The 25922-nt window shown below is 65.8% G+C and overlaps 1 protein-coding gene and 2 long non-coding RNA genes across 4 annotated transcripts; 1 reads left to right on the top strand and 2 right to left on the bottom strand.

The window, feature by feature from the left end:
• The first annotated feature begins 1940 nt into the window (after window positions 1-1940).
• On the top strand, window positions 1941-21777 carry CBS (cystathionine beta-synthase). 2 transcript variants are annotated; one of them, XM_077879339.1, is made up of 17 exons: window positions 1941-2075; window positions 4664-4865; window positions 7451-7557; window positions 9096-9230; window positions 9426-9505; window positions 9596-9730; window positions 9986-10055; window positions 11321-11412; window positions 12146-12271; window positions 12814-12898; window positions 13796-13901; window positions 14937-15014; window positions 15107-15241; window positions 15630-15738; window positions 18197-18281; window positions 19820-19994; window positions 20642-21777. In XM_077879339.1, the coding sequence occupies exons 1-16, from the start codon at window positions 2036-2038 to the stop codon at window positions 19975-19977; spliced, it is 1743 nt and encodes a 580-aa protein (XP_077735465.1). In that variant the 5' UTR covers window positions 1941-2035; the 3' UTR covers window positions 19978-19994; window positions 20642-21777. The 2 variants fall into 2 exon arrangements, with proteins under 2 accessions (XP_077735465.1, XP_077735464.1); XM_077879338.1 differs by lacking the exon at window positions 20642-21777 and having other exon boundaries at window positions 19820-20613.
• LOC144302028 (uncharacterized) lies at window positions 5352-12062 on the bottom strand. The gene is made up of 2 exons (XR_013368939.1): window positions 7395-12062; window positions 5352-7005 (listed from the first exon to the last, which is right to left on the bottom strand). It is a non-coding gene; the product is annotated as an uncharacterized LOC144302028 (long non-coding RNA).
• Window positions 20134-25492, bottom strand: LOC144302029 (uncharacterized). The gene is made up of 2 exons (XR_013368940.1): window positions 24797-25492; window positions 20134-23445 (listed from the first exon to the last, which is right to left on the bottom strand). It is a non-coding gene; the product is annotated as an uncharacterized LOC144302029 (long non-coding RNA).
• Window positions 25493-25922: the final 430 nt, after the last annotated feature.

Here is a 25922-nt window from a genome sequence, read left to right as displayed (position 1 = left end):
CTATCATAAATAAATAAAAAAAATTAAAAAATAAATAAATAAATAAATAAATAAAATCTTAAAAAGAAAGAAAAAGATAGGTGCTGAGCTCCCTCCCCTGGAAGAAAAGCATCCCAGGGGCAGGGGCCCTGTTTGAGTTTCCCCGTATTTCCAGAGCCTACAAAAGCCTGCCCGTGGCAGAGGACGGCCAAGTCGAACGCCAGGTGCTGGGCAGAGCCTCTGATGCTGCTACCTCGGCCCACACCTGGTGGCACCGCCTTGGCTCGTCAGTCCCTGCAGGTGCCAGGAGAAACCAGGGACCCAGAGGCAGGCTCTTTAAAAGGAGAGAGCACACGTTGGAGAGAAGGCTGGGTGCCCCAGGGCGCGCCCCGGGGTGATGGCGAGGCCTGTGCAACACGGGTTTCTTCTGGCCAAGTCCCCTGCGCCCCGGGGCCTTCCCAGTCCTGGGGGAGCGAGGCCGGGCTGCGCAGACGCGGGGGGGGGGCTCCCAAGGGCCGCACCTGCACGGCAGGGACGGGGCCGGCGCCTGCTGGTGCCCCTGACCGAGGGCGCGGGGCCCCGGGCGGGATCAGCCTCGGGCCTCGCGAGCCCTTCGCTCCGGGGCGCAGGCTGTGAGCTCGGCAGCTCCCGCACAGCGAGCGCTCAGCCCAGGAAACGGAATCGGGACGCGGGGACCCAGCGTCCGCACCCCAGGAGGCCGCGGGTCTGGGGGGGCGCAGGGGCGGGGCGGGGCGGGGCCCCGGGAACGGGGGACGGGGTGGGGGGCACAGGGCTCCGGGCGGCGGAGGCGTCAAAGGGGAGTGGGGGCCGGGTCGGGGTTGGCGGTTGGGCAGTGGGGGCGGGGGTGGGGGCGGGGGTGAGGGCGGGGGAGAGGGCGCGGGGCCCGGGCCCGGGGCCAGGGAGTGAGGGCGTCGGGTGGGGCAGGGTGGGGAGGGGGCGGGGCCCGGGCCCGGGCCCGGGGCCAGGCTGTGGGGCGGGGGGCGAGTTGGGAGGGGGGCGGGGGGAGGAGGCGGGTGGGAGAGTGGGGGGGGTGCGGGCAGGGGGCGAGCCCTGGGGGGAGTTGGGCGGGTGGGAGAGGGGGTGGGTGGGAGAGTGGGGAGGGGTGCGGGGAGGGGGCGGGTCCGGGGCTGTGAAGGGGGGTGGCGGGCGGGGCGGGCCTGGGATCGCGGCCGGCTGTGGGGCAGGGAGTTGGGCTGGGGGTTGGGGGAGGGGGCGGGTCCTGGGCTGTGAAGGGGGGTGGGGGGTGGGGGGTGGGGGGTGGGGGGGTGAGGTGCGGGAGGGGGCGGGTCCCGGACTGTGAAGGGGGGTGGGGGGGCGGGTGGGAGTGGGGAGGGGTGCGGGGAGGGGGCGGGTCCCGGACTGCGGCCGGGCTGCGGGGGCGGGGAGTGGGGCGGGTGGGGGATGGGCGGGTCCTGGGCTGTGACGGGGAGGGGGCGGGGGAGGGGGCGGGGCCCGGACTGCGGCCGGGCTGTGGGGGCGGGAGTTGGGCCGGGGGGTTGGGGGAGGGGGCGGGTCCTGGGCTGTGAAGGGGGTGGGGTGGGAGGGAGGGGTGCGGGGGAGGGGGCGGGTCCGGGACTGTGGCCGGGCTGCGGGGGCGGGGGTGGGGGAGGGGGTGGGCCCCGGACTGTGGAGGGGGTGGGGGGCGGGGGGCGAGTGGGGAGGGGTGCGGGAGGGGGCGGGTCCGGGACTGCGGCCGGGCTGCAGGGGCGGGGAGTGGGGCGGTTGGGGGAGGGGGGGGTCCTGGGGTGTGAAGGGGTGGGGTGGGGGGAGGGCTGCGGGGAGGGGGCGGGCCCCGGACTGTGGAGGGGTGGGAGGCGGGGGGCGGGGGGAGGGGTGCGGAGGGGGCGGGCCCGGGACCGCGGCCGGGGGGCGGGGCGGGAGCTCGGCCCTGGGATTGGCCGCCCGCCCCGCCCGCCCCGCCCCGCCCCCCCCGGGGCCAATCGGCTGCGCGCGCGGCCGGCCCCGGGTCCCCGCGGCTCCCGGCTGGCGGCTGGCGCTCGGGTCCCAGCTGTCGGGCCGCAGCCCCGGCGCCCGGATGCACCCAGCCCGCCCCGCGTGCCCGCCTCTCCGTCCAGGTGAGCGCCCCGGGGCCGGGGCCGGGGCCGGGGCCGGAGCCGGGGCCGGGGCTCGGGCGGGGGTCCCGGCGGGGCCTGGGTCGCCCCCCGCGGAGCTGCAGCATCTGCCCCCGCACGCGGCCGAGCAGGTCTGCGCCCCGCGCCCGGACCCTCCCGCTCCCGCGCGTGCGGACGGCCGGGCCGAGGCGCTGCACCCACGTGGCCGCGCCGAGGAGCGCACGGGGCGGGGGCGGGGGCGGGGGCGGGCGGGAGCCGGTGCGCGACCAGTGATTTTTCACCGCATTTTGGACGGGAAACGGCTGTTTCGCAAATTGCTCTTTTCGCCGTTTGTCCGGGGGGGAGTAAATATTGATGTAGGTGCGGGGGCGGCACGTGAGCTGGGTGCCCTTGGGGGAGGGGCGCGGGCCGTGGCCGGGGCAGACTCGGGGGTGGGGAGGAGACCGTAGGCGGGGCGGCGGCCGACCTGGGGGAGGGGAGCAGCACTTAGCTTCCCAAGGACTCCCTGGGCGTGCTTACCCCGAAGTGCCCCCCCAGGCGCGCTCCAAACCCCCGTAGGGACTCACTTTTTTTTTTTTTTTATAAAGACTTTATTTACTCATAAGAGACACAGGGAGAGAGAGAGGCAGAGGGAGAAGCAGGCTCCATGCAGGGCCCGACGTGGGACTCGATCCCAGGACCCTGGGGTCACGCCCTGGGCCGAAAACAGGCCCTAAACCTCTGGGCCACCCCGGCTGCCCGGAACCTCACGTTTTAAGAGAGATTTACTACCATCTGCACTCTTGCCCGTGACCCCCCCACCCCCAGCCCCAACACCGGGGGGACTGGTACGTGTCTGCAGAGTACAGGCTGCCCTCGGGGTCTCGCGGTTAAGGTGGGGCAGGAGCCAGCCCAGGTGGCGCCAGGTGAGCCCGCCTCCCCTGGACGCACGTGCTCGGTCCCAGCCCGAGCCAGCGTCCGGCCCAGTGCTTTTGGGGGCCGCAGAAACGCGATCGGCTTCCATCTGGGTCCACAGCTGCTCCTCACCTGGCCCGGGGCTGCGCAGAGCAAGTCTCCAGAAAGGAGGCACAGGGCCCTCTGATGGGGACTGAGGGACCCCTGCGCCCCAGGACTCCTGCAGGACGGGAGAGTCCCCTGCCCTGGGCCTGCTCCGGCTCCCCACCGAGGACAGGCACTGTTCTGCTTAGGGCTTTTCAAAAGATTGGAGAAGGTTGTCCTTGAGTGGTTTGGGGGGTGATCTGCACCGCCATAAAAGAAGTCTGTGCACCCGGGGCTAAGCTGGGAGGCTGGTTTCTTTCTTTTTTTTTCTTGGCTGGTTTCTTTCTGATCACCCCCAGTCCCGGGGGCCTGGAGACTGTCCAAGGGGCGTGACTTGCAAAGGGTGGCAAGGCTCCCGGAGTGCAGGTCTGGCATGGGCGATGTGGGGAGCCCCTGGGCCCTGCTGCATCAGGTGGTGATGGGAACCGCACCCAGCCTGGCCCTATGGCTCCAGAGGAGGAAGGGAGCAGGCTAGGGAGGGTTGCAAGAGCCTGGATTTGCATCTCCAGGAGAGGACCCCCCACCATCTCACAGCAGAGCTGCCTTAGGAAGTTCTTGGGGAGCAGAGGAGGTGCAGGGCTGGGATCTGGGGTCCCTTCTTAGAGGAGCCGTGGGGCTGTGCTCAGCGACCACCCTGAGCCACATCCTCTGCCGTGAGCTTCTGGCCGGGACTCTTCCAAACCCACAGGATTCCAGAGCCTTTTTTATTTTATCTTTCTTAGAGTGGTTTTAGTTATAGGAAAAATGGAGAAGCCGGGACGGAGGGTTCGCGGGTTGATGCCTGCCTCCTAACGCAGTTTCCCCGCGTAGCCTCTTGCATTAGTAGGCACCCGTGTGACAGTTGGTGCACAGGACTCCTCGCTGACGTCCACGCTCACTGACACTGCCTTAGTCTCCCCGAGCCCCTCCTCTCTCCCGGATGGCATGCGGGACATATCTCATCTGTGCAGCTGTCCCGTCCCCTCACACAGCTGGCGCTACGGGGTTTCAGTGATCCGTCTGCGCTTAGTGGGGCTCCGGCCTCCTGGTCAGTGCAGGGAAACAGAAGTAGGAGGCAGAGGAGGGGCTGAGCTCAATCCTGGGGTCTGCAAAGATGAGGGTGGCACCTGCTGGTTGTCACCCCAAAGGAGCCAGGCAGGGCTGCAGCCCAGTGGGGCCTCACCAGGAGTGAGCTCGCCCCGTCCCTCCTTCCCTCCTTCCCTCCCTCCTGCCCATCCATCCATCCGCCTGCTCCTCTGTCTTCTTGTCTCATCTATTTGAAGGTTGTGTGTGATTTTTAAATTTCTGGTAGCGTGTGATGTCCTCTTTATCATTCTATTTTTTTAATAAGTTTTTTTTAAAAGAAAAAAGATTTAATTTATTTATTCATCAGACACAGAGGCAGAGACATAGGCGAGGGAGAAGCAGGCTCCATGCAGGGAGCCCGACGTGGGACTCGATCCCAGGACCCCGAGATGAATAAATGATCTCTTGTGAATAAGTAAAATCTTTTATTAAAAATAATTTTAAAAAAAAGCCTGAACCAACTCAGTTTCTCCCCCTCCCTCTGCCAGGTCCCAGCATGCCTTCCGAGACACCCCAAGCAGAAGCGGGGTCCGCAGGGTGCCCCCACCTTTCAGGGGCATCCCTGGAGAAGGGGCCCCTGGCAGATAAAGAAGCCAAGGAGCGCCTCTGGATCCGTCCCGATGCCCCCAGCAGGTGCTCCTGGAAGCTGGGCAGGCCCCTCGCGGAGTCTCCGCATCACCACACTGCCTTGTAAGTGCCGGTCCGTGACCTCTTCTTGCTTTGTCTATTGTCCTGAAGAGAGGAGGTTGTCATCTGGAAGCCACATGGCCATGTAGAGCTGAGGTTGGTCCCCCCCTTGTAATCGCTCGGGGTGGGGGTGAGCTGGGACGGGGTGGGGGTGGGGGCACCTTCTAGATGACCGACTAAGGCTCAGAGAGGCCAAGGCTGGTTTTCGCTCGAGCCCGGTGCCCAGCAAGAGTCGACGCTGGGTAACTAAACGGATGTGCCCCAGTCACAGGCTTTGAGGGACCCACCGAGGGGACTTTCTAGCCCAGCCCCACAGGCCGTATGCTCCCGTTGGAGGCGAGCGCGCAGCTGCAGCAATTAGGGATGCAGCCTGCGCGCCTCCCCTTAAGCCTGAGCGGTGAACACTTCTCTGATAACGAGATATTTGTCGGCAGTGGACTCTTTTCGTGGTTGAACTGGGACTGTTGCGTGAAGAACTTTGAAGCCCTCTTTTGAGTATTTTTAAGATTTTATTTATGAAAAAAAGATTTTATTTATAAGACACACAGAGAGGCAGAGACACAGGCATTTGGAGAAGCAGGCTCCCTGCAGGAGGCCCATGCGGGGAATTCGGGACCCCGGGGTCACGCCCTGAGCCGGAGGCAGAGGCTCAGCTGAGCCCCGGGGGCGTCCCTCTCCTGCATATTTAGATGTTTGCAGTCATCTGTGCCCTGTTCTAAGTGTAAGAGATACGTCTGTGGGAAAGGAATAAAAAAAGACTAAAATCTCTGACCCCCGATAAAACTTGAGTGCTTTCGTCCTTAGGATAATCTTCCAGAAGTGAACAAATAAGTCAAGGTGTTTGATTTTTACTGCGTAGACGCTGCTGTACCCACGCTCGGCAGCGAGGGGTGGTGGGGAGGCGTGGGCCCCAGTGGGGCTCACGGATGGAGATGGAGATGGAAACTTCCCCAAGCCCGGAAGCTGCAAACATCGAACCATCTCCGTGCTGGGAGCTGCGGAGGCCTAGCTGGGGATGAGCCCTGGGGCAGAGGCTGGGGAGGCTCCCAGGGAGGGGGCGCAGGGCCGCAGGGAGAGACCCGGCTTCCTGAGGGCTCCTGAGTCCTGAGTCGGAAGGCCTGGGGTGGGAGGGAGGCCCCCTGACTGGGTGCAAAACACCTATTCCTCATCTGCGGGCCTAATTAACCCCCCTGCAAAGCCGGCGGGGAGAGTGCACAGCCAACGTGCGCCGGAGCCTGTGGTGCTCGGGGCTCCTCATGGTGAGGCCGCAGGTGTGATGGGTCTGGGTGGGCGGTCGGGGGAGGTTCTAGATGGTTCCCAGGTGGAATGGCTGAGAAGGAGGACCAGGGTGGGCGCAGCAGGAGGGAAGGGCCAGACACTGTGGTGGGGCTGCCCCCCGGGGGCCTCCTGGGCCTTCCCTGGCCCGTTTGATCCCTGGCTCCTGCCCTGGTCACGTCAGGCAGGTGCTCAGGGGGTTTCCAGCGCCCGAGGCCTGGTCCGGAGTCGGGAGGCCCATGTCCTCCTGTCTGGAGCGGGCGGGTGGAGCGGGCGGGCCTCCCGGGCTGGGGCAGGACGATTGAGCCCCCAAGAGGATGCAGCTGGAGTCACTGAATCAAGGCCCAGCCTCAGCCTGAGGGCCCAGCCTCCCTCGGGGCTGAGGTCGTCTGTGAGGTGCTCCCTGCTGTTCCGGCCTCCCTCTGGCCGGGTGTCCCTCCTGTTGGGAGGCCGCAGTTGGAGGCTGGACTCCACCTTGTGGGCGTGGAGGCCTGTTCGCCCGGCCCGGGGGTGGAATGCTGCCTCCTAAGCACCTCTGGACCCCCCGGGGAGCCGGGCCCTGGGGCTGGGCGTGGGGCCAGGAATGCGGGGTGGATGGGCGCCCAGTGCCTTGGGCTCGCTGCAGCCTGAGAACCACGGCCCGTAGTTTAGAAACCTGAGGGTGTAGGCAGCGATTGCATTTCTGGAACCTTCGGTCAGAGGTGTGTATTCCCAGGCGAATGTTCGGTGAGCACATCCTTGGCGCAGACAGGAGGAGGGTGTGGGATTGGCATCCGTCCCGGAGCCGGAGGACGGGGGAGAGGTGGAGGGGGCCCTTCAGGAGGTGCACATAGCGTGGTTTGCACACCGCCAGCTGGGTTGTGCACACCTGTCAGCAGGTGGAAGAGCGGGAAGAGGAAACCGGTCACCTGAATGTGAAGGGGGACAGCTGGCTGGCGGATGGGAGCTGGGAGGGGGCTGGGGGAGGACCCCGGGGGAGAAGGGAGGAGGACTCGGGTCGGCTTGAGAGAGGGAACTGAGTGAAGGTCCCCGGGAAAGACGCACCGAGCGCACGGACCAGGGCCCGTTGAAGTCAGTGCTGTTACGGCCTCTTTTTTCTTTGGAAATAACGTAACACAAGCAGTTGCAGAAATCCTATGGGGGGTCCTGTGTGCACACGCGTGTGTGAGTGTGCCCTGATCTCTCACCCCGCGTGTAGGTCTGTATCATCACTCAGATCCCAGTGAAGCCAGGTCTTTGATTTGCTTCTTGACTTACTTGACACAGCGTGCTGGACTGCCAGGCCTGACTCATCACGGACGACTCTGTTCTAGGGCGAAATCCCCCAAAATCTTGCCGGATATCCTGAAGAAAATTGGGGACACCCCCATGGTGCGAATCAACAAGATTGGCAAGAAGTTTGGCCTGAAGTGCGAGCTCTGTGAGTACCTGGCCCGGTGGGTGGGCCCGGGGATGTGGGGATGGACCCTCCCCGCCCCCCTCCCCCGGGACCCTCGTGGTTGGGGTGGGGGGTGCAGAGGGGCCGGGAACCCACCGGCTCACAGATGTCCAGGCCGTTTCCAGGACGACGGGGGAGGGGAGAGCCCAGCAGGGGACGTGCGGGGTGACCAAGCCGGCCACTCCAGTCCGGGCTGAATGTGGCCCAGGGGGAAGGCGGGACGGAAGCAGGAAGGAGCCCCATCTGAGGAGGGGGCGACGTGACAGGGGGCCCAGGCACCAGCGGGGCGGGAAGGGCTGGTCTCCGTTCTGCTGGCCTTACAGGGCTAGACGGTCCCTCTGCGTCCTGAGGCGGTGGGCACGTGGGGAGCATGTGTGGCCTGGTCCTTGGCAAGCAGAGGACCACCCGCGAGTGTTAGGGGTCCTGGGGAAGGGGCTTTTGTGCAGGAAGGGGGGGCATGGCTTCACCATCACGGCTCCCAGGCTTGCATTGCGCAGCAGCCGTCGCACGGCAGGCAGCAGGTGGAGGGGACCAGGCCTGGTGCCCCCGGGCAGCTCGACCCCCAAGGGGACGGAGGCACGGCCTCAAGAGCCCATGTGGGGTGGGGCTGGAAGAGGGCCTGAGGCCACGATGGCTGGCTGAGCTGGGGGCAGCCCTGGGGGCGCGGGCCCGCTCCCTGCCCCGCTCCCTGGCCTTGCATCAGCGCCAGCCCCCAGGGCCTAGCCGGGTGGCCGTGCTGGTGGCGAGGTCAGTGAGTCCCCCTGACAGGCCTGCTGAGCGCGGCTCAGGCTGGTCTCGGGGCCCAGAGCGAGCACCACCGCGTCCTGGAGGGAGCCCAGCGCAGGCTGTCGAGTCCTGGGGGCACCGAGCCTGGCTCTTGGGGCCGAGGTCTGTGGGAGGAAACCGGGACGGACCAGAGGGAGGTGCCTGTGCCCCTCCCCGCAGGCCGGCTGGGTCCCTCCGGCCGCGGCTGGTGCCATGTCCACGCCCCAATGCAAGCACGACATGTTTGTAAGAGCTGGAAGAGCGGAGGCCCTGGCCCAGGACTGCCGGGAGATGGCTGGGGAGCCCCGTGGCCCGGGCGAGGGGCTCCTCCCGTGAGGGTGACGGCGACGGGAGGCAGGCCTGGGGGTTTGCAGCCCCCGGTGGGAGGGCGCGGGGCCGGGACCCGGGGGCCGCCGGCTGCATGTCCAACCGCTCTCTGTGGGGACGTGCGACCCCACAGGGGGCTCGTTCTGGCCCGTCCACCCAGCAGGGGTCCTCGGCGTCTTTCTCTCCAACGCTTCTTGTTGCCACTGGGCGACGGCAGGTGCACGGGCAGGTGGGAGGTTCCCAGGGCACCAGCACCTTCCGCCAGGCGCAGGCGGGACTGCAGGGGCTGGTTTACAGAACCAGCCAAGACCATGTGTGTCCCCATGTCCTGGCTCCGTCAGAATGCGGGGGGTGGGGTCAGGGATCACTTAGAGGGCCGGGGCTGGGGCCGGGGCCACCTCCTGTCGTGACTCATCCTTGGCTCGCAGTGGCCAAGTGTGAGTTCTTCAACGCGGGTGGGAGCGTGAAGGACCGCATCAGCCTGCGCATGATCGAGGACGCCGAGCGGGCGGGGACTCTGAAGCCCGGGGACACCATCATTGAGCCGACGTCCGGGAACACCGGTGGGTGCTGGCACAGCCCGGGGTGGGGGCGTCCCCTGGCCTGTGGTGACCGCTGCCGCGTGCAGGCCTGTGTGGCCGGGCCCTTCCCTCCAGTTTGCTCAGCTCTTCTTGCACCTGTCCCAGGGGGAGGGAGGGTGGGTGGGTAGGGGCCCCGGGGTGGCACCATGGCCCCCCTGACCCCGTGCCCGCCCCCAGGGATCGGGCTGGCCCTGGCTGCCGCCGTGAAGGGCTACCGCTGCGTCATCGTGATGCCGGAGAAGATGAGCATGGAGAAGGTGGGGGCAGGGTCACCTCCTGGGGCCGCCCCTGCGTGCCGGGCCTGGGGGGCGGGGGGTGGGGACACGGGCCTCACCGATGCCCTGCAGGTGGATGTGCTGCGGGCCCTTGGGGCCGAGATCGTGAGGACGCCCACCAACGCCCGGTTTGACTCCCCCGAGTCGCACGTGGGGGTGGCGTGGCGGCTGCACAACGAGATCCCCAATTCCCACATCCTGGACCAGGTGAGGCCGGGGTCTGGGGGCCCGTGTGAACTCGGGGTGGGGACCTGTGCAGGGGGCTCCGGGGACCTGCTGGGGTTGGGGACACCACACGGGTGGCGGGAGCGGGCTAGTTGAGGAAGCGCACCCTCGGTGGGGCTGGATTGAACGTTCCACGTGCTCCCGAGCCGCCGGGGTGCCCTGTGGCTCGCCCCGGGCTGTGCGCCTGGTGCCCCGTGGCCGCTGCCGCGTGTCTGACCTCGCCGCCTGTCCCCACAGTACCGCAACGCCAGCAACCCGCTGGCTCACTACGACACCACCGCCGAGGAGATCCTGCAGCAGTGTGACGGTGCGCGCCTGTGCTCCACGCGCCTCTCCCTGCTTGCCTGGGGCACACGAGTCACCACGCTGTCCCTGGCCAACTCCTGCTCGCCCCTCAAAACCCAGCCCCGCTGTGCCTCCCTGTGACAAGCTCTCCAGAGCAGTTCCCTCGAGAGGCTTCCTGCCTCTGCTGTGCTTTCTGAGCCCTTGCCCTGGCGTCTCCTGGGACACCTCCTTACCCTGTTTCTGTGTCTGGGCCGGGGGGGCTCCACGCGGTTTTTGGGCCCTGACGTGAGTGTGGAATTCAGCGCTCGGGCTTTCTCCTCCCCGGAGGCCGGGAGGCTCCTTGGAGCCTCTGCTCACGTTGGGAGCCCAAGGCCCGTGGGGACGTGGGGGTGATCTCCCCAGAGCCTTGAGTGGGGCACTGCCAGGCGGTTACTCCCTGGCCTCCGCCTGGAATCCGGTGCTGCCGCGGGCGTCCGTGGCGAGGTCCGGGCCTGTGCTCGCCCAGGCTTCCCGTGGGCGAATCTGCGCGTTTGGCCAAAGCGCCTCGGCGCGGGTGGGGACTTGTCTGCGGGCGCCCGCGCCAGCCCCTCGGCAGCGTGGGAGGTGGGCCGCCTCCTGTCTCCTCTGTGACTCCCTTCCCTTGACCACGTCCCTGACCGGCCTCCCTGACCAGCCTCCCCGTCCCCCGCAGGCGGCACGTCCTGGCCAGGCCTCTGGGTGGCACTTGGGGACTCAGGCCAGATCGGGATCTCGGTGGCCGTGTGTCGCTCAGCAAAGGCTGGAACCAAGCCCCCCTGGGTCACGAACGCTTTTTAAAAAGCTCTGGCCCCCAAATGAAGGGCTGTGGGAATGTGACAATGGTTTCTCCGGGGGCGGGGGCGCCTGGGGGCTCCGTCGGAGGTCAGCCTTCCGCGCGGGTCATGACCCCGGGGTCCTGGGATCGAGTCCTGCATCCTCGGGCTCCCTGCTCAGCGGGGATCCTGCTCCTCCCCCCTTGCCTCTCTCCTCCACTTACGTTCTTTAATAAATAAAATCTTGTTTTTTCTAAGATTTTATTTTTGAGAGACCCAGAGAGAGACAGAGACAGAGGGAGAAGCAGGCTCCCTGCAGGGAGCCCAATGTGGGACCCCGGAGTCATGCCCTGAGTAGGGCAGATGCTCAACCCCTGAGCCCCCCAGGTGTTCCTAATAAATCTTAAAAAAAAAAAAAAAAAAAAAACACCGAGTGTGGTGGGCCAGCTGGGTTAGGGCCTGAGGACGTTCCCCCTGACGCAGTTTCTCCCATCAGGGAAGCTGGACATGTTGGTGGCTTCGGCGGGCACGGGTGGCACCATCACGGGCATCGCCAGGAAGCTGAAGGAGAAATGCCCGGGGTGCAAAGTGAGTGACCCGGGGCCGCGGCGGGCGGTGGAGGCTCCTGGGCCCTGCCTGTGTGCGTCTCCCCACGGGGGCCTGGGCTGAGCGGGGGGCGGGGGGTCGTCATCAGACACCGTCCTAGACACAGGCGGTAAGCGGGGTCAGGACGGGGACCTTTCGCTCCAGGGCAGAGGCTCTGGCGCCCGACGCCCAGAAGCCTGACGACGATCCCCTGCCCCCTACTTGGCTCAGATCCCTGCAGGGAGACGGCCCACGACTAAGGCGCCCTCATGCCCCCAGGGGGGTGGTGGCCTCTGAGGGTTGTTCCAGAGCTTGTTGCTCGTAGGTTCAGGTGCCGCACGTGCCCCAGCCAGGAGGGAATGTGGGCTTGGGGCTGAGTGTGGACCTGGGGAGGGGGTTGTACAGACGGTGCAGCTGGTGGCCCTGAGCGCCCTCTGTCCCCCACGGCCTTCCTGGGGTGCCCTGCTCGCCAGTGTCTCCCCCGCGAGGCTGCTCCCCCGCCCCACCTGTCCGTCCCTCTGAGTGCCCTGGGGTGACATTTGTCTTGGCCTGGTTTCCTGGGTTTCCAGTTTTGCCTGAGGCCTGACCCTGCACCCTGGGGGCAGGTCTGTATCAGGTGCTTGCTAGGGGTGGGACTGCCACCCCCCACTCCCACCCCGACCCCACCCCACCCCCGAAGGCTGGGTGTGGCCACGAGACTTTTGCCAGCTGGGCCCTCCTGTCGCCCACCCTGCAGATCATTGGGGTGGATCCGGAGGGCTCCATCCTAGCAGAGCCCGAGGAGCTGAACCAGTCAGAGCAGACCGCGTACGAGGTGGAGGGGATTGGCTACGACTTCATCCCCACGGTGCTGGACCGGACGGTGGGTAGAGCCAGGGCGCTTCCCCTGCAAGGGGGTCCGAGCCTCTGCCCCCATGCCCCCTTGAACCCGCTTTCCTAGGGGAGGGAGCGCGGAAAAGCGAGCGCTGCACCCGCAGGTGGGCGGAGCGTGGCCTTGGGGGCGAGGCTAGGTGACAGGCTGCCCCGTCCCAGGCCTGTGCTGTGGATGCTGACGTGGCCAATGCACAATCAGGGCCCTGCGCAGGGGTTAGGGCAGGTGAGCCGGGTGGACGAGGAGAACCCCAGGCACGCTCCTTTTTGGGAACCTGGAGGGCGCTTCCGCCTGGGGGACGTTGGCGTGCAGCGGGGCCGGAGCAGAGCTCTGGCTGCCAGAGGGAGAACGTGTGGGACCTGGGAGAGGGAGAAAGTTCTAGGTGTTCACGCACGAGAATCCCATCCCACATGCGGGGCCGGGCCGCGTCCGTGGAGGGTCACGGCCTCCTGGACCCAGGGCGTCCGAGAGGCCGCACCCCCACACCAGTGCGCGAGCCCCTCTAGAGCCTCGGGCGTGGGTCCTGCCCGCAGGTGGTGGACAAGTGGTTCAAGAGCAACGATGAGGAGGCCTTCGCCTTCGCCCGCATGCTGATCGCGCAGGAGGGTCTGCTGTGCGGTGAGCGCCGGGCGGGCGCCGGGCTGGCGGCTGGGGTGCGGGGCACGGACGGGCGCTGTGGGAACGGCGCCCTCGTCCTGAGGCTGCGGGACGGCGGCCGTGCTCCTCCGGGGCCGTGTGCCCACCTGCCCTTCGGGAGGCCGCGGTGCCCACGGGCGGGGCGGGAGGGCCACGGAGCAGGTGTCCTTCCAGAAGGTGGCCGGAGCTCTGGGTCCTAGGAGGGTCTGTGTGCTTGGCTTTCTGTGTTGAACCGCCTTGTTGAGGACGGGGTGTGGCCCACGGACTGGGAAGGGAAGGGGCGTCCGAGCTGAGGGCCCGGGGGACCTAGCCGACCCCCAGCAGTGTCACGTGAAGACTGTGCTCCCGGCACAGTAGGCGTCGGGGCCCGGGTGTGCGCCGGGCACCTGCCTCCCGCCTGGCCTGGCCTGGCCGGGCCAAGGGACGTGTCCTGGCGGTGCTGTCGGCGGGGCGGGGTGTCTGGGGGCGAGGCCAGAGCTCTCAGGACCAGCACTGACCTCGCAGCGGGGGCTCACCGTCGACTGGGGTCGCCCCGGGGAGGCTGGAGGTTGCCCGCTGCCCGGGCCTCGGGGGACAGGCGATGGGACAGCTCTGCTCGCCAGCCGTTTCCTGCCGCCGCCCCCGAGGCCGCCTGCCTGAGCTGCAGGACCTGCGACGGCGCACGTGCTCCGTGCAAAGCTCCTGGGGGAGCGGGTGGTCCGACCGCCCGGGCGGTGTGAGCTCGGGGCCAGAGGCACGCGGGGGCGCTGAGCAGTGGGGCCTCCCCAGAGGCAGCCCCTGTGGGTGGCCCCCCAGGATCCCTCCAGAGCTCGTCCAGGCACGTAAGCATGTGCACACACGCTGCCCCGCGGGGGCGTCTGACCCCGACCCGCTCCGCAGGTGGCAGCGCCGGCAGTGCCGTGTCGGTGGCCGTGAAGGCTGCCCAGGAGCTGCAGGAGGGCCAGCGCTGCGTGGTGATCCTGCCCGACTCCGTGCGCAACTACATGTAAGGGCGCCACCCCCACCCCCCACCCCCCGCAGCCTCTGCTCCCCCCTCCTGGCCTGGGGGTCCCCCTGCAGGTCCCATCCCCATCTTGAGTCCTGGGACGCCCTTTGAGGCCAGTGCGCCCCACAGAGGGTCTCTTGCCCCCGTGACTCCACACACCTTGGGGCCGAGCGCTTCAGCAGGGGGAGGAGGAGGATGAAGCCCCCCCCCCCCCCGTTTCACCCTATAGCTCGGTCCACCTGTGGCTGGGGTGGGACGGCCCCTGGCTCTGCCCTGGCACGTGTGACCAGTGGCCTCCGAAGCCCCTTCAGGCCGATGGTGCTGAGCACCTGTGCGCTTCGTGTCCCAGGCCTGACGACCACGGGTCCAGTTGCAGCAGGTCCCCAGGGCGCAGGGACCTAGAGACCCCCGTCCCGCCCACAAACCCTCACCACCTCCTCCATAGTGTGGGAGCCGTGGGTACGCGTGCCCAGGGCGCTCAGCTGCCCCTCGTGACCACGCCGAGCTGGTTCCCCAGAGGCGGGTTCATGTCCGGGGTCCTGCGGCCAGACGGCCCTGAGCCGGGCTGCCCACGAACGCCTGACGCCCCGCGAGCTTGGCCGGCCGCTGTGTGGGTGTGAGCGGGTGTGAGGGGTGGGGCGGGCCCGAGCGAGGGTGTGGGTGAGCCCTGGGGATGGCTGTACGGGGTCGGAGCGTGTCCTCTCACCCCTCATCCCCAGGTCACGCGCCTGGTCAGGCGGGTCCCAGGTGGGTGCCAGGGCAGGGCCTGAATCCTTCATCCCTGGCAGGTCGCACTGCCTCGTGCCTGCCCCCGAGTGATGGGCGAGTGTTGGGAGGGGGCCTGCTGGCTCGGGTCCGGGGACAGGAGCCCTGGTGCCCTGTGCTCCTCAGACACAGACCCCGGGGTCTCCCAAGTCCGCCCCCCAGGCCTCAGGGTGTCTGCTGAGGGGCGCTGCGCCTCCTCTGGGAACCCCCGTGTCCCCCTCCACGCGGGCAGACCCCGCGTCCCACCTGGTGACTTCCCGACGCCCGCAGGTCCAAGTTCCTGAGTGACAAGTGGATGCTTCAGAAGGGCTTCCTGAAGGAGGAGGACTTCACGGTGACCAAGCCGTGGTGAGGCTGCCTCCCGGGGTCCCCCCGTGGCCACAGGACATGCGCTCCTGGCCCCCCACGCCCCAGGTCACGGCCGCCCTGCTCCCCCCCAGGTGGTGGCACCTCAAAGTTCAGGAGCTGAGCCTGTCGGCGCCGCTGACGGTGCTGCCCACGGTCACCTGCGAGCACGCCATCGAGATCCTGCGCGAGAAGGGCTTCGACCAGGTGCCCGTGGTGGACGAGTCAGGGTCAGTGTCGTGCCCCCCCCCCCTGCTGTGCCTGGAGCTGCAGATGCTGGGGGGTGGGGGGCTGGTCACACGCACAGCTGGGCCCTGCTGTCCCCCCACCCCCAGGGCCTCGGCGTGCGCACGGGGCAGGCGCAGGGGACACGGCCAGCCCTGGAAGGCCACGCAGATGACCACGTGCCCGGGCTCCCCACACAATCCAATTGTAGCCCCAAAACCCGTGTCCCAGGATGCTGCCGGGTGGTTGCCCTCGACACTGGTCAGAGGGGAGGCCCCCAGAGGGCCCCCCAGTTTGCAGTGCAGATCTGAGCCCGAGGGCGACCGTGGGCTTATTCTGCCCCGGGCGGGGAAGGTGCCCGCACTGACCCCCGCCCCCCCCCCCGCCCCCCAGGATGATCCTGGGGATGGTGACCCTGGGGAACATGCTGTCGTCCCTGCGTGCCGGGAAGGTCCAGCCGTCAGACCAAGTGCAGAAAGTTCTCTACAAGCAGTTTAAGCAGGTATGGACGCCGCTGCCTGGAGGCAGGTGCGGCTCGGGTGGGAGCCCCGGCCAGGCCACGGGGCGGGGTGTGGGCACCCCCAGGTTTGGCAGCGTGTGGCTGGGGGTCCGCAGCAGGCCCAGAGGCCATCTCCTCGGCCGAGCTGGCATCTGGGGGCGTGACCGTGCCCCACGCGGGGTCCCGGCCTTTCCTGGACGCACTCCTGGGGAATCCCTGGCAAGCCCCGGATCCAGTGAGAACTAAAATGTTCTGGGAGATGGGCCAGGGCCGTTGGGGCCCTGGGCAGACGGGCAGGGCAGGCTGCTCCCAGTCCCCTCATCCCCCCCATCCCCCTGCATTGCCCACTGCTCCCCATCCCCCCATCCCTCACCGCTTCCCACCCTCATCCCCCTGCCCCACCACCGCCCACTGCTTCCCTGTCCCCCATCCCCCCAATCCCCTACTGCTCCCCGCCCCCCATCCCACCCACCCCCATCCCCGTCCCCCACTGCACCCTCTCCTGCGCTCCCTGGACCTCCCGCCTTGCCCCTCCTGCTGGCCTCTGCTCAGTCCCTCCTTGTGGCCTCCCTGAGCCCCTGGTCACCCCCCCCCAGAGCACCCAGCACATGGGTCAGCTCTGTGAGGCCGCCCGGCCCCCAGGTCCCCAGCCAGTTGGGGCCGGCCCTGCCGAGCACAGGCTGTTGGGTTCCTTCCCTCCCGTGTATGGAGGTGACTGCCACACCGTGAGCGTGTTCCCCACGGTCACCCAGAGGCGTCCTCCACCCCTCGCAGACCCCCAGCACGCCAAAGCCGTGCACGTCCCTGCCCCCGCGCAGGTGCCCTGTGCTCTCCAGACTCGCGCGTACGCACGTGTGCAGCTCCTTGCCCACAGCGCCATGTCCTGCCTGCCCCCTGCCGTGTGTCGGGCCTTCTGGGGTTGACTGGGCGCCCGGCCGCTCCCCCGGGACTGGCTGCACCCAGCCGTGCCTCCCGCCTGCCTCGCCGACGGGGGAGCCTCTGCTCCGACGGTGCTTTGGGTTTCGGGCCGACGGAGCCTGAGGGCTGGAGGCAGAGCTGGGGGGTGCCCCCCAACGCCCGCGTCCCTTTTGTTCCTTTCAGGGCCCCCGGGTGTCCGTGTCCCTCGCTGAGCTGCCGGGCAGGGCTGGCGGGGGTGACACACCGAGGGGCCGCTGCGGGTGGAGCCGGGGTCTCCGGGCCGCAGCGTAAAGCCGGTGGGACCTGCCTCCTGGACTCCCCAGAGCTCCCCCATGGCCAGGGCAGCAGGGCAGGGCGCCGGCGGGCTGCGGTGTGGCCGCTGGGCTTGGGAGATCACCTGGGGTTGGTGCAGCCCCCGGGCCCCTCCCCGGGAGCGGGCGGCAGTGGAGGCCGTGGGGAGGGAGGACCGTCCAAGTCCTTCAAAGGGACCGCTGGGTGCCATGGTTAACTGCAGGTGACACCCGTCTAAGCCCCTGGGCACCTTGCGGGGTGACGGGGTCGCTAGAGCACCCCACGCAGAGCCCCGGGCCGCGAGCCTTCCTGGTGGGCTGCTAACCCCGCCTCGAGGACCCCGCCTCTCCCTCTGGGCCGTTGGAGGCCGGAAAGAGCTTTCCACTGGAATTACAGCCTCGGATGAGCTCGCCGAGAGGCCGCCTTGGATGGCCGCACACCCCGTGTCCCGGGGCGGAAGGGTCTGTCCATCGGGGGTGCTAGAAGGCCTTTGAGGTGGCCTGGTCCCCGGAGCGCCCTTCTCGGGCTGATTGCCAAGAGAACGTGCGGACGAAGACGAGGGCATCCGGGCCTCTCGCTGAGAGCAAACAGCTTCCCCCTGGACACGGGGACCCTGTGACCAGCAAGGTCCCAGGAGGCTGGACTGAGAAACCCCGTTTCAGGTCTTTCCTGTGGTGTGAGCGTGTGGGGGGCGCCCACCTGGACCTGGGCGCTGGGTCAGCTGGTGGTGAACCAGGGCCCAAGCGGGGTGACGGGCCGGGTGGTGGCTGCTGCTCCCCCCGCCGTGGGGACCGGGGTGTCCATCCGTGGCTGGTCTTCCCGGCCCCCGATTTACCCCTGGATCTCCTGTCCATCCTGTAGCCCTAAATCCCTTTCCCATCCAGTTGGGAACACCCCACCAGGGTGGTGGGGCGGCACATGGGCCACTCCAGGGGGCCCCAAAGTGTTTTCTTTCTTCCCATAAGTTCCCATGATGGGCCTCGAGTGGATGGTGCGGGGCGAGTCCCCACCTTCTCCCCTTCTCTGTACGGTTCCCCCCGAGGCTGGCGTCGGTGCTCGTTCTTGGTGACAGGCGGCAAAGCGCAGTAGAGGCGGGGCTCCCGCCTTCGTGTTCTCCGGGCCTTTCCTGTGTTTGCTCCGTCGCCGGAGGGCACGGGGGCAGCGGGCACGGGGGCAGCGGCCCTCAGGCTCCGGCCAGCTCGAGGCCTGGCTGGGCGGCCCCGGTGAGCGCTGACCTCCGCTTCCCTTCCAGATCCACCTGACGGACCCACTGGGCAAGCTCTCGCACATCCTGGAGATGGACCACTTCGCCCTGGTGGTCCACGAGCAGATCCAGTGTGAGTGGGGCCTGCCGTGGGCGGGGCAGGGGGCGGGGGGCGCCGACTGCCACAGCCCGGGCCCACGCTTCCATGCGCCTTCCTGCCGCGAGCTCCCTCGAAGGGCATCTGGGGGTCGGTGGCGCCGACCTTCACCCCCGGCAGCCCGGGCCTTCGCAGCACCACACGACGGCCACTTCCAGGCCGCGCCTCGCGTCCCCGCAGGCCAGGGGCTGCCGCTCCAGTTCTGGGGAGGGTGAGGGCTGGTCTTGGGCCTGGGCTGCCCCAGCCTGAGGCTAACCCTCCCCCATCCTTGGCTCCACAGCGCGGGGCCTGGCCGTGTCGGGCGTGGTGGGGGGGCCTGCAGGTATGTACCCCCTCCCCCAGAGTGGGCTCTTGTCAGTGTCGCAGGCTCCGCGGGCAAAGGAGGGTGTCCAGGCTTGAGCGGGAGGCTTGCCCTCCTGGTCTCACCTCGTATTCGAGTAGGGAAGGTAGGGGTTCCAGGTTGAGGGTCCATGAGTGATGTTTCCTTGGACCAAGCCCACGTGGCAGCACTTCCAACGGCTGCTTCCAGCTGTGTTGGCAGAGCGAGGGCTCGGCCCAAAGGCCCAGAGGCCCGAGGCCACGTCCTGGACGGCGCTTGCACGCCCCGGTGCTGGGCAACCCTCCGGGAGGGGCTGCAGGGCCGCTGACTCCTGCGGGCTGCGTGTGGCCGGTCTCCTCGGGGGCCCTGTGCCAGCCCCCCACCCTGCATGGCCGCTGCCCTGAGAGGCGTGAGGGCCGGCCGCGGACAGGTGCTGGGGAGAGATGGGACCTGGGCCTCTGCAGCCGCTCCTCGTGGGGAAGGAGGCTATAAGGACTGGGCCGGCAGGTCCCAAGAGCCCAGGCCCCAGGAAGGGCCGATGTTAGGGTTTGCGCCCAAAGGCAGGAGATGGTCTCTTACTCGGGGAGGACCAGCCTTTTCCTTCTGTTCAGGCCTTCGACTGGTTAGGGGAGGCTCGGCAGGCCGGGGAGGGCCATCGGCTCTACTCCGTGTCCCCAGTGCAGTATCGGGTCTCGCCCAGAGACGCCCAGAGTAACTTCTGCCCAGATATCTGAGCACCCTGTGACTCAGTCAAGCGGACACATCAAACTAACCGTCCCCAACCCTCTGCCGTCAGCACAGCGTGGCCGCCCAGGGCTGGCGCTCCTTCCAGGCCCGAGAGAACAGCCTGGGCGTCAAGTCGGGCCGGAGCCGTGAGCCGGTGTAGTTCATGGGTGTGGGCAGTGTGGGAACCTCACGCCACAACGCGAGTGTCAGACACCAAGGGGGACGCGCAGACGGAGCGAGAGCCGGGACGGGGAGGCCAGGGCCCCGCTCTCTGCAGCTTCGCCCCGACGGCTCGTGTCAGAAGACGGCGTTTGGTGTCGGGTCTGCTTGGGAGCCGCTGGGCTCCGGCACCCAGGCACCTGCGGGCTCGGGCGGGGCCCCAGGAGCTCTGCCTCCCGAGGGCCCGGGTGTGGGTGTGGGCGTGGCTGCGTGGAGGGGCCTTTAGACCGACCGCCTTGTTCCTCCTCAGGCCACGGCAGTGAGAAGTCCAGTAAGAGGCAGACGGTGTTCAGGGTCGTCACTGCCATCGACTTGCTGAACTTCGTGGCTGCCCGGGAGCGGGAGCAGAAGACCAAGTCAGGAAGCGGGCCGGAGCCCAGACCTGCCTCGGCCACGGTCCAGCTCTGACGGCCCCCGCGCCGCCGGTGGGCTCCGTTCTCCTTCGCTCTTGTAGACACTGAACCAACCAACATGTGATTTTTAACCACCTGACGCTGGGGTTGCTCTAACGTGATGGGTGCGAGGAGCAGGTGTAGGGTGCTTAGCCCGGGACCCGCATAAGTGCTGGCTTCCCCCCTCGTGACCCCTGGCTACCTAAATGAGTCTATTTATGGTTTATTGGAGCGCATGGGCTTTTAACTTTCTTCTAAAACGTTTCAATGAGAAAATCTGAGTTTCAACGAGAAGTCAGCCAGGTGGGTGAGGCCACGCAATCACCGGGGTGGGGGTGGGAGGGTAAAAGCAGACGGTGCCTTTTCTGGAGAAGAATCCAGACTGGGGAGCAGCAGGAAGGGGGCTAGGGAGGTGGGGTCCGTGTGTCTGCTGGGGCCTGGGGCGGTCAGAGCGACTGGAGTGTTGGGGCTTTGTGATTGGGGTGAAATTTTCATACCTTTAAATGACCAGTTTAAAGATGTTATGGTCTTGGTGCCGTGTAGCCAGGTCCTCTCCCCTCCCCTCCCCCTCCTGGCAGCTGCCCATCTGCTTTTTGTCTCTGTGGGTTTACTGGTTTGGGATACGTCATATAAACGGAATCATGCAATCTGACCTTTTGCGTCTGGCTTACTCCGTTCAGCGCGATGTTCCTGAAGTTGACCCGCGCTGTAGCAAGGCTCCGTACCTCGTCCCTTTTCGTGGCTGCGTAATGGTCCGCTGTGTGGATGGACGTTTTGTTGGTCCCTTCATCTAGGACATCAGCTGCCAGGAACTGGGCTGCCGTGAACCTTTGTGTACGAGAAGATCCGTTTTGAATTCTTTGGGTTCTATCCCTGGGGCTGAAGTGCTGGGTCATGCGGTGATTCCAGGTTGATGACCCACCAGACTGTTCCCCGGTGGCCGCGCCCCCTTACGTCCCCCTCAGCCATACACAAAGTTCCACTTTCTCCACATCCTTGTCCACGTTTGTCATTTCTCTAGTTTTGGGGGGTTTGCTTTATAACTGATGATGTGTGGTATCTCATTGTGGTTTTCACTTGCACTTCCCTCGTGACTACTGATGCTGAGCACCTTTTTATGTGCTTTTTCGTCATTCGTGGGTCTTTGGAGAAATGCCTATCCATGTTCTTTGCCCATTTTTAAATTGTGTTATCTTTTATTGCCCAGTTGTAGGAGATCTTTATGTATTCTAGATACTAGACTCTTACTAGGTATGAGATTTGCAAGTATTTTCTCCCCTCCTGTGGGGTAACGTTTCCAGTTCTTAATGATGACTTTTAAGTGCACATTTTAAACTTTGAAGTTCAATTTATTTTTTTCTTTTGTTATACCTTTGGTATTATAATTATGAACCTATTACCAAATCCAAGGTCATGAAATTTTACCTCTTTTCTGCTCAGACCTATATAGTTTTATTTGTCATACTTGACTCATTCACCCATTTTCAGTTAGTTTTTATACATGTGTGAGATAGGGGTCCAACCTCATTTTTCTGTACACGGAGGTCTATCTGTTGAAGAGTGTGTGTGTGTCCCCACATTGAGCGGTCTCCGCACTCTTGGTGAAAATCAAGTGTCCATTGATGGAAGTATTTATTTCTAGACTCTGAATTCTACTCATTGGTCAAGAGATCTGTCCTTGGGCCATAACACTGTTTTCAGGACTAGAGCTTTTTTTTTTTTTTTTTAAGGACTAGAGCTTTGTGGTAAGTTTTGCAATCAGGAACTGCGAGCCCTCCAGCTTTGTTCATTTTCAGTATTATTTTGGGAATCATGATGTACTTGGTGTATTTTTCTTCATGTGTCTTGTGCTCAGAACTTTTTGAGCTTCTTGGATCCCACAACTTGACTGGAAATAGTTCCAGAACCTGCCCGGACTGAAAGACGGTTTTGCAGGTTGAGGTGTCCTTCCAGCACCCAAGCACAGTGCATGAGGGAAGACGCTCACAGGGAACATCCTTGTGACATGTCAGATCACTAGGGACAGGATCCAGAAGCAGCTTCCAGAGGTGGGTGGGGACAGGGGAAAGTCTTGGGAATGAGGAAAGCATCTGACTTGATCTCTATAGCTTGTGGAGGCTGGAAGACAAGGGAGCAGAGCCTAAAAAACATCCAGAATGGAAGGAATATAGGCCAGACCCTCCCTTAACAGCAAGATGATGGCTGGGGTGCAGGCCACAGACATCTCCACCCAGGCAAATTGGCCCCCTGGTCCTGAAAAGCACTAGAAGGGTGTTGCGCCCAATAAGATCCTGGAGGGCACCCAGAATGGTGGGGAAGGCAGGTCCCCTGACAAAGGGCTGCTCCCGCCACAGCAGGACAGAGGGCTGCAGGGGATGCTTTGAGGGGGAGGAACATCAGAGCCCTGTGGACCTCAGTCACAGGCCTGGTAGTAAGTGGGGTTGGCATTAGTACCTGATGCTGTCATTACAAGAACCCCACGGGTCGGAACTTGACTTTCCCGCAACAATGCTGGTGTGTAACACACTTTCATAGTGTGTTTCCCTGGGTCCATGGGTAGAACGTAAGACAGGATGCTCAGCGTGGAGCTCAGAGCCTCTCCTCCCCTGTCCTGGGCCTGACCGCGGGGTCTGCGCCCTAAGGCTGGTGGCAACAACCCTCCCTGGTGGCCCTTCAACCTTGTCAGAAGCCTCCTGCCCCTGCTGCTCATGCTGGTCACAGAAGACAGCAGCCCCCGGGGACCTGACACCCGGGGGACGGTGCCTGTGGCCACATGGGGTGGTCTCGGGGGCACTTCATGAGCCTCCTGGTTGGGCACGGCTGCGGTGGAAGCAGCAGGCACGGGGCTCAGGAGACGCCTCCAGCAGGTCCCTGGGGCTGTCGCCCTCTGTCACCTTCAGACATTGCTTCTCCGGAGCAGCAGGCCTTCCACGACAATCCGCCTATTGCTGGCATGTGTCCCTCCCGTGTCCATGTCCTCCCGCATGGAGCAGCCCAGGTGCCGCTGGACACACCTTTACAAACGGTGGTTCCTCGGTCACTAACACCTTGTCTGTGAGAGGGAGGCTCCTGCCTGGTATCGCAGGCCTGCGCAGGTCGGGGCCACGCTCAGCTCAGCGGTGGCAGGAGCCACCGAGCCACACTGGGCTGCAAGGGAAGCTGGGAAGGGGGTCTTCAGTCAGCTCAGCTTGGGGTGGGGGTGGGGGGGTGCCGGTCCTAAGGGAAAAGAAAAACCAGAGATGGGTGGGGACGTGTCCTGCCCTTTCCTGAGGGTGCCCTTTTTAAGGGAATCCCCCCCCAAGTGACAGCTGGCTCAGGACACCAGTGTCCCACAGGGCCAGCCGATGGAGCTCCCTGGGTCCCTGTGACCGTCCCACGGGGCTGGAGGACCCCTCCTCCCACTGAGTTGGGCTGGGGAGCATGGGTCAGGCCTGGCCGTGAGCGCTCGTCCTGGGCTGTGGGTTGCCTCCCCTACTGATGCGCCCTGGGGAGAGACAAAGGCCACCTTCAAGCTGCAGACCCACGCACCAATCGCTCTCCCAACATCCTTTGCGGCTAGGATGCAGGCACCTGACCGGCCTAGCAGGCCAGATGCCCCCCCCCGCCCCCGCCACCAAGGAGGAGGACATGCTGCGTCTGCAGGATTCCGGCCAGGGCGTGGGGGGCAGTGCTGCCACAACCAAGGGGGGGGCGGCACACAGACCAGGTACCAGGAGGGATGGGGGCAGGCTCTATGCCCAGGCTGGGCCTCACAGCCTGGCTCCCACTGGGGCCCCTGAAAGCCGGCCTTGAAACTGGAGGGTTGCTCTGAAGGCTCGGTGTGACCCCCCCCCCCCCCCGGGCTGGCCAGGGAGGGTGCTCATGGGCGCCCCGCCAGGGGCTCACCCACAGGTGTCGGGGACTCCGCCTGGTGCCTGATGAACACAGCCCTGGGGGGGGGGGGGGGGCAGAGCGTCTACAGGCTGATGGCCCCAGGATTCAAATGTAAAACTGACTCCAATTTTCTGTAACATTGTAACAAATTCATGCTGACTTTTTTAATTCAGTGACTAAAGTCACAAGTTGCATTTGTCTCGAACGGGTATTTGCTTCACTAAAAGTCGACAACTTCAAAAAAAGGCGAAGACCCGGGATCCCTGGGTGGCGCAGCGGTTTGGCGCCTGCCTTTGGCCCAGGGCGCGATCCTGGAGACCCGGGATTGAATCCCACATCGGGCTCCCGGTGCATGGAGCCTGCTTCTCCCTCTGCCTGTGTCTCTGCGCCTCTCTCTCTCTGTGACTATCATAAATAAATAAAAATTAAAAAAAAAAAAAAAAAGGCGAAGACCCGTGAAGGACCGTGTGGACCCTGAGAAACCTCCTCTCCACGGATGAGACCGGAGGGGCCCAGGGGTCCCGGTGGAAGCGCTGCAGGGCAGTCAGAGCCTCGGGCACAGTGCCAGGTGTCCCCCGGCCAGGGCTCCCCAAGCCTCAGCCAGGTTTCAGAGAAGGGATTCACTTTGTGGACAAAGTCCTGGAGGGGCGCCCAGCGCTGGAGGATCCGAACCAGCCACGGGCGCCCCACGGCCGAACACAGACCTTCCCACCGCACAGAGACACGCAGCGGTTTTAGGGCGCCCAGCGGGAAGCGGGCCACCATGAAACCACCCCTCAAACACTGAGTAAAAATGTCTTCCAAGTCCCATTTCTCCTTCCTGGTTCCCATTTTTCACTCCTGGACCCCCGGGCAGAGAGCTCGTGACCACCCCCTCCAGGCACCCCCGCGGGACGCAGGCCCCGGGCTGGATTCGCAGCCTGCGTCCTGGGGCAGGTGCGCTCCGGGCAGCCGCCACTCACCTGCCGGAAGCCTGGGACAGGCCTGGGACTCCGGAGAAGCTGGGACCGCAGGCGCCCACCACGGGGACAGCCGACAACCGACAAGACCCTCCTCTCCGCGAGCGCAGAGCTGCGCTGCAGGGCCGCCGGGGACTCCACTCCGAAGGGACAGAGGCCCCCAGGGCAGGACGAGCGGCAGCTGCCCCTACCCTGGCCCAGGGAGAGCCGCTCACGCCCGCGGGGGCTGCTGGGCGCGTGGGGAGCAGCCCGGGGGCTGGGGAGACCCCTCGGGGCGTGCAGGCGTGACCCACGCTCCCTGCTGTGAGGTAAAGGCCTTAATCCACGAGGGGAGGGGCCACTTCCGCTGACCCTGTAAAGACCACTACTGGGGAGGCCCAGAGAAGCTTCTGGACCCTGGGTCCAGCCCCGATCCCAGGCCCACTTCCTCGCGCCCTGTGAGTCAGAGCTGGCCGGCAGAGGCCCGAGGGGCGGGACCCCTGAGAAGCAGGAGCCGGAACAGAAGCGCTGCCTCCACCTCCCCGCTCCTGCCCCGAGCTCAAGGCCGCGGCCGGCGGGCAGCCCGACGGGGACAAAGTGACGGGGACAAAGCAAAGGCGCAGCCTACACCCAGCACGTGGGCGCCCACGCTCCGTCACCCGGGAGGCCGCGCTACCCTGCTCCCTGCCGCGCCACAAGCGAAGCGGCACTCCGTCACAGGTCAGGGCGCACGCGGCGAAGGGACCCCCCCGTCCCCCCCCCCCCCCCCCCGCCAAGAGCCCCAGCAGCACCCGCCTGCCACATTCGTCCAGCTGGTGGCGCCCACCCCCCGGCCCCTCCCTGCCCCTCGTCACCGACTGGACTCCCAGGGTGTCGCCCGATAACGCCACCGGGAGCATCGTGTGGACGTTGCACAGGTACTCGTCCCGGCTCCCTGGCCAGGACGGCAGGGCACACGGCGGTACCCCGAGTACCGGACCAGGGCCCTGCGGCAGGGGTCCCAGCGATGCTCCGACCCCGGGATACAGGCCCCCCGTTTCTACACAGGCTCAGGACCGCCTGCCCCCCTTGGGCCCGAGCGACAAGGAGGCTGTGACTTGCAGCTCTGATTAGGAGGCCGGCGCTGCCTGTGCCCGTGGGCCGTGCGGAT

This window comes from Canis aureus, chromosome 30 (genome assembly GCF_053574225.1).
Source record: "Canis aureus isolate CA01 chromosome 30, VMU_Caureus_v.1.0, whole genome shotgun sequence".
Classification (NCBI taxonomy): domain Eukaryota; kingdom Metazoa; phylum Chordata; class Mammalia; order Carnivora; family Canidae; genus Canis; species Canis aureus.
Note: the sequence above shows the minus strand (reverse complement) of the source record. Positions and strands in the feature narration are given on the sequence as shown.

Excerpts from the sequence above, each read along its gene's own strand:
- CBS (XM_077879339.1), top strand. The coding sequence starts at position 2,036 with ATGCACCCAGCCCGCCCCGCGTGCCCGCCTCTCCGTCCAG. Across the intron at positions 4,866-7,450 it reads CCGCATCACCACACTGCCTT|GGCGAAATCCCCCAAAATCT; the intron begins GTAAGTGCCGGT and ends ACTCTGTTCTAG. Across the intron at positions 9,506-9,595 it reads AGAAGATGAGCATGGAGAAG|GTGGATGTGCTGCGGGCCCT; the intron begins GTGGGGGCAGGG and ends GATGCCCTGCAG.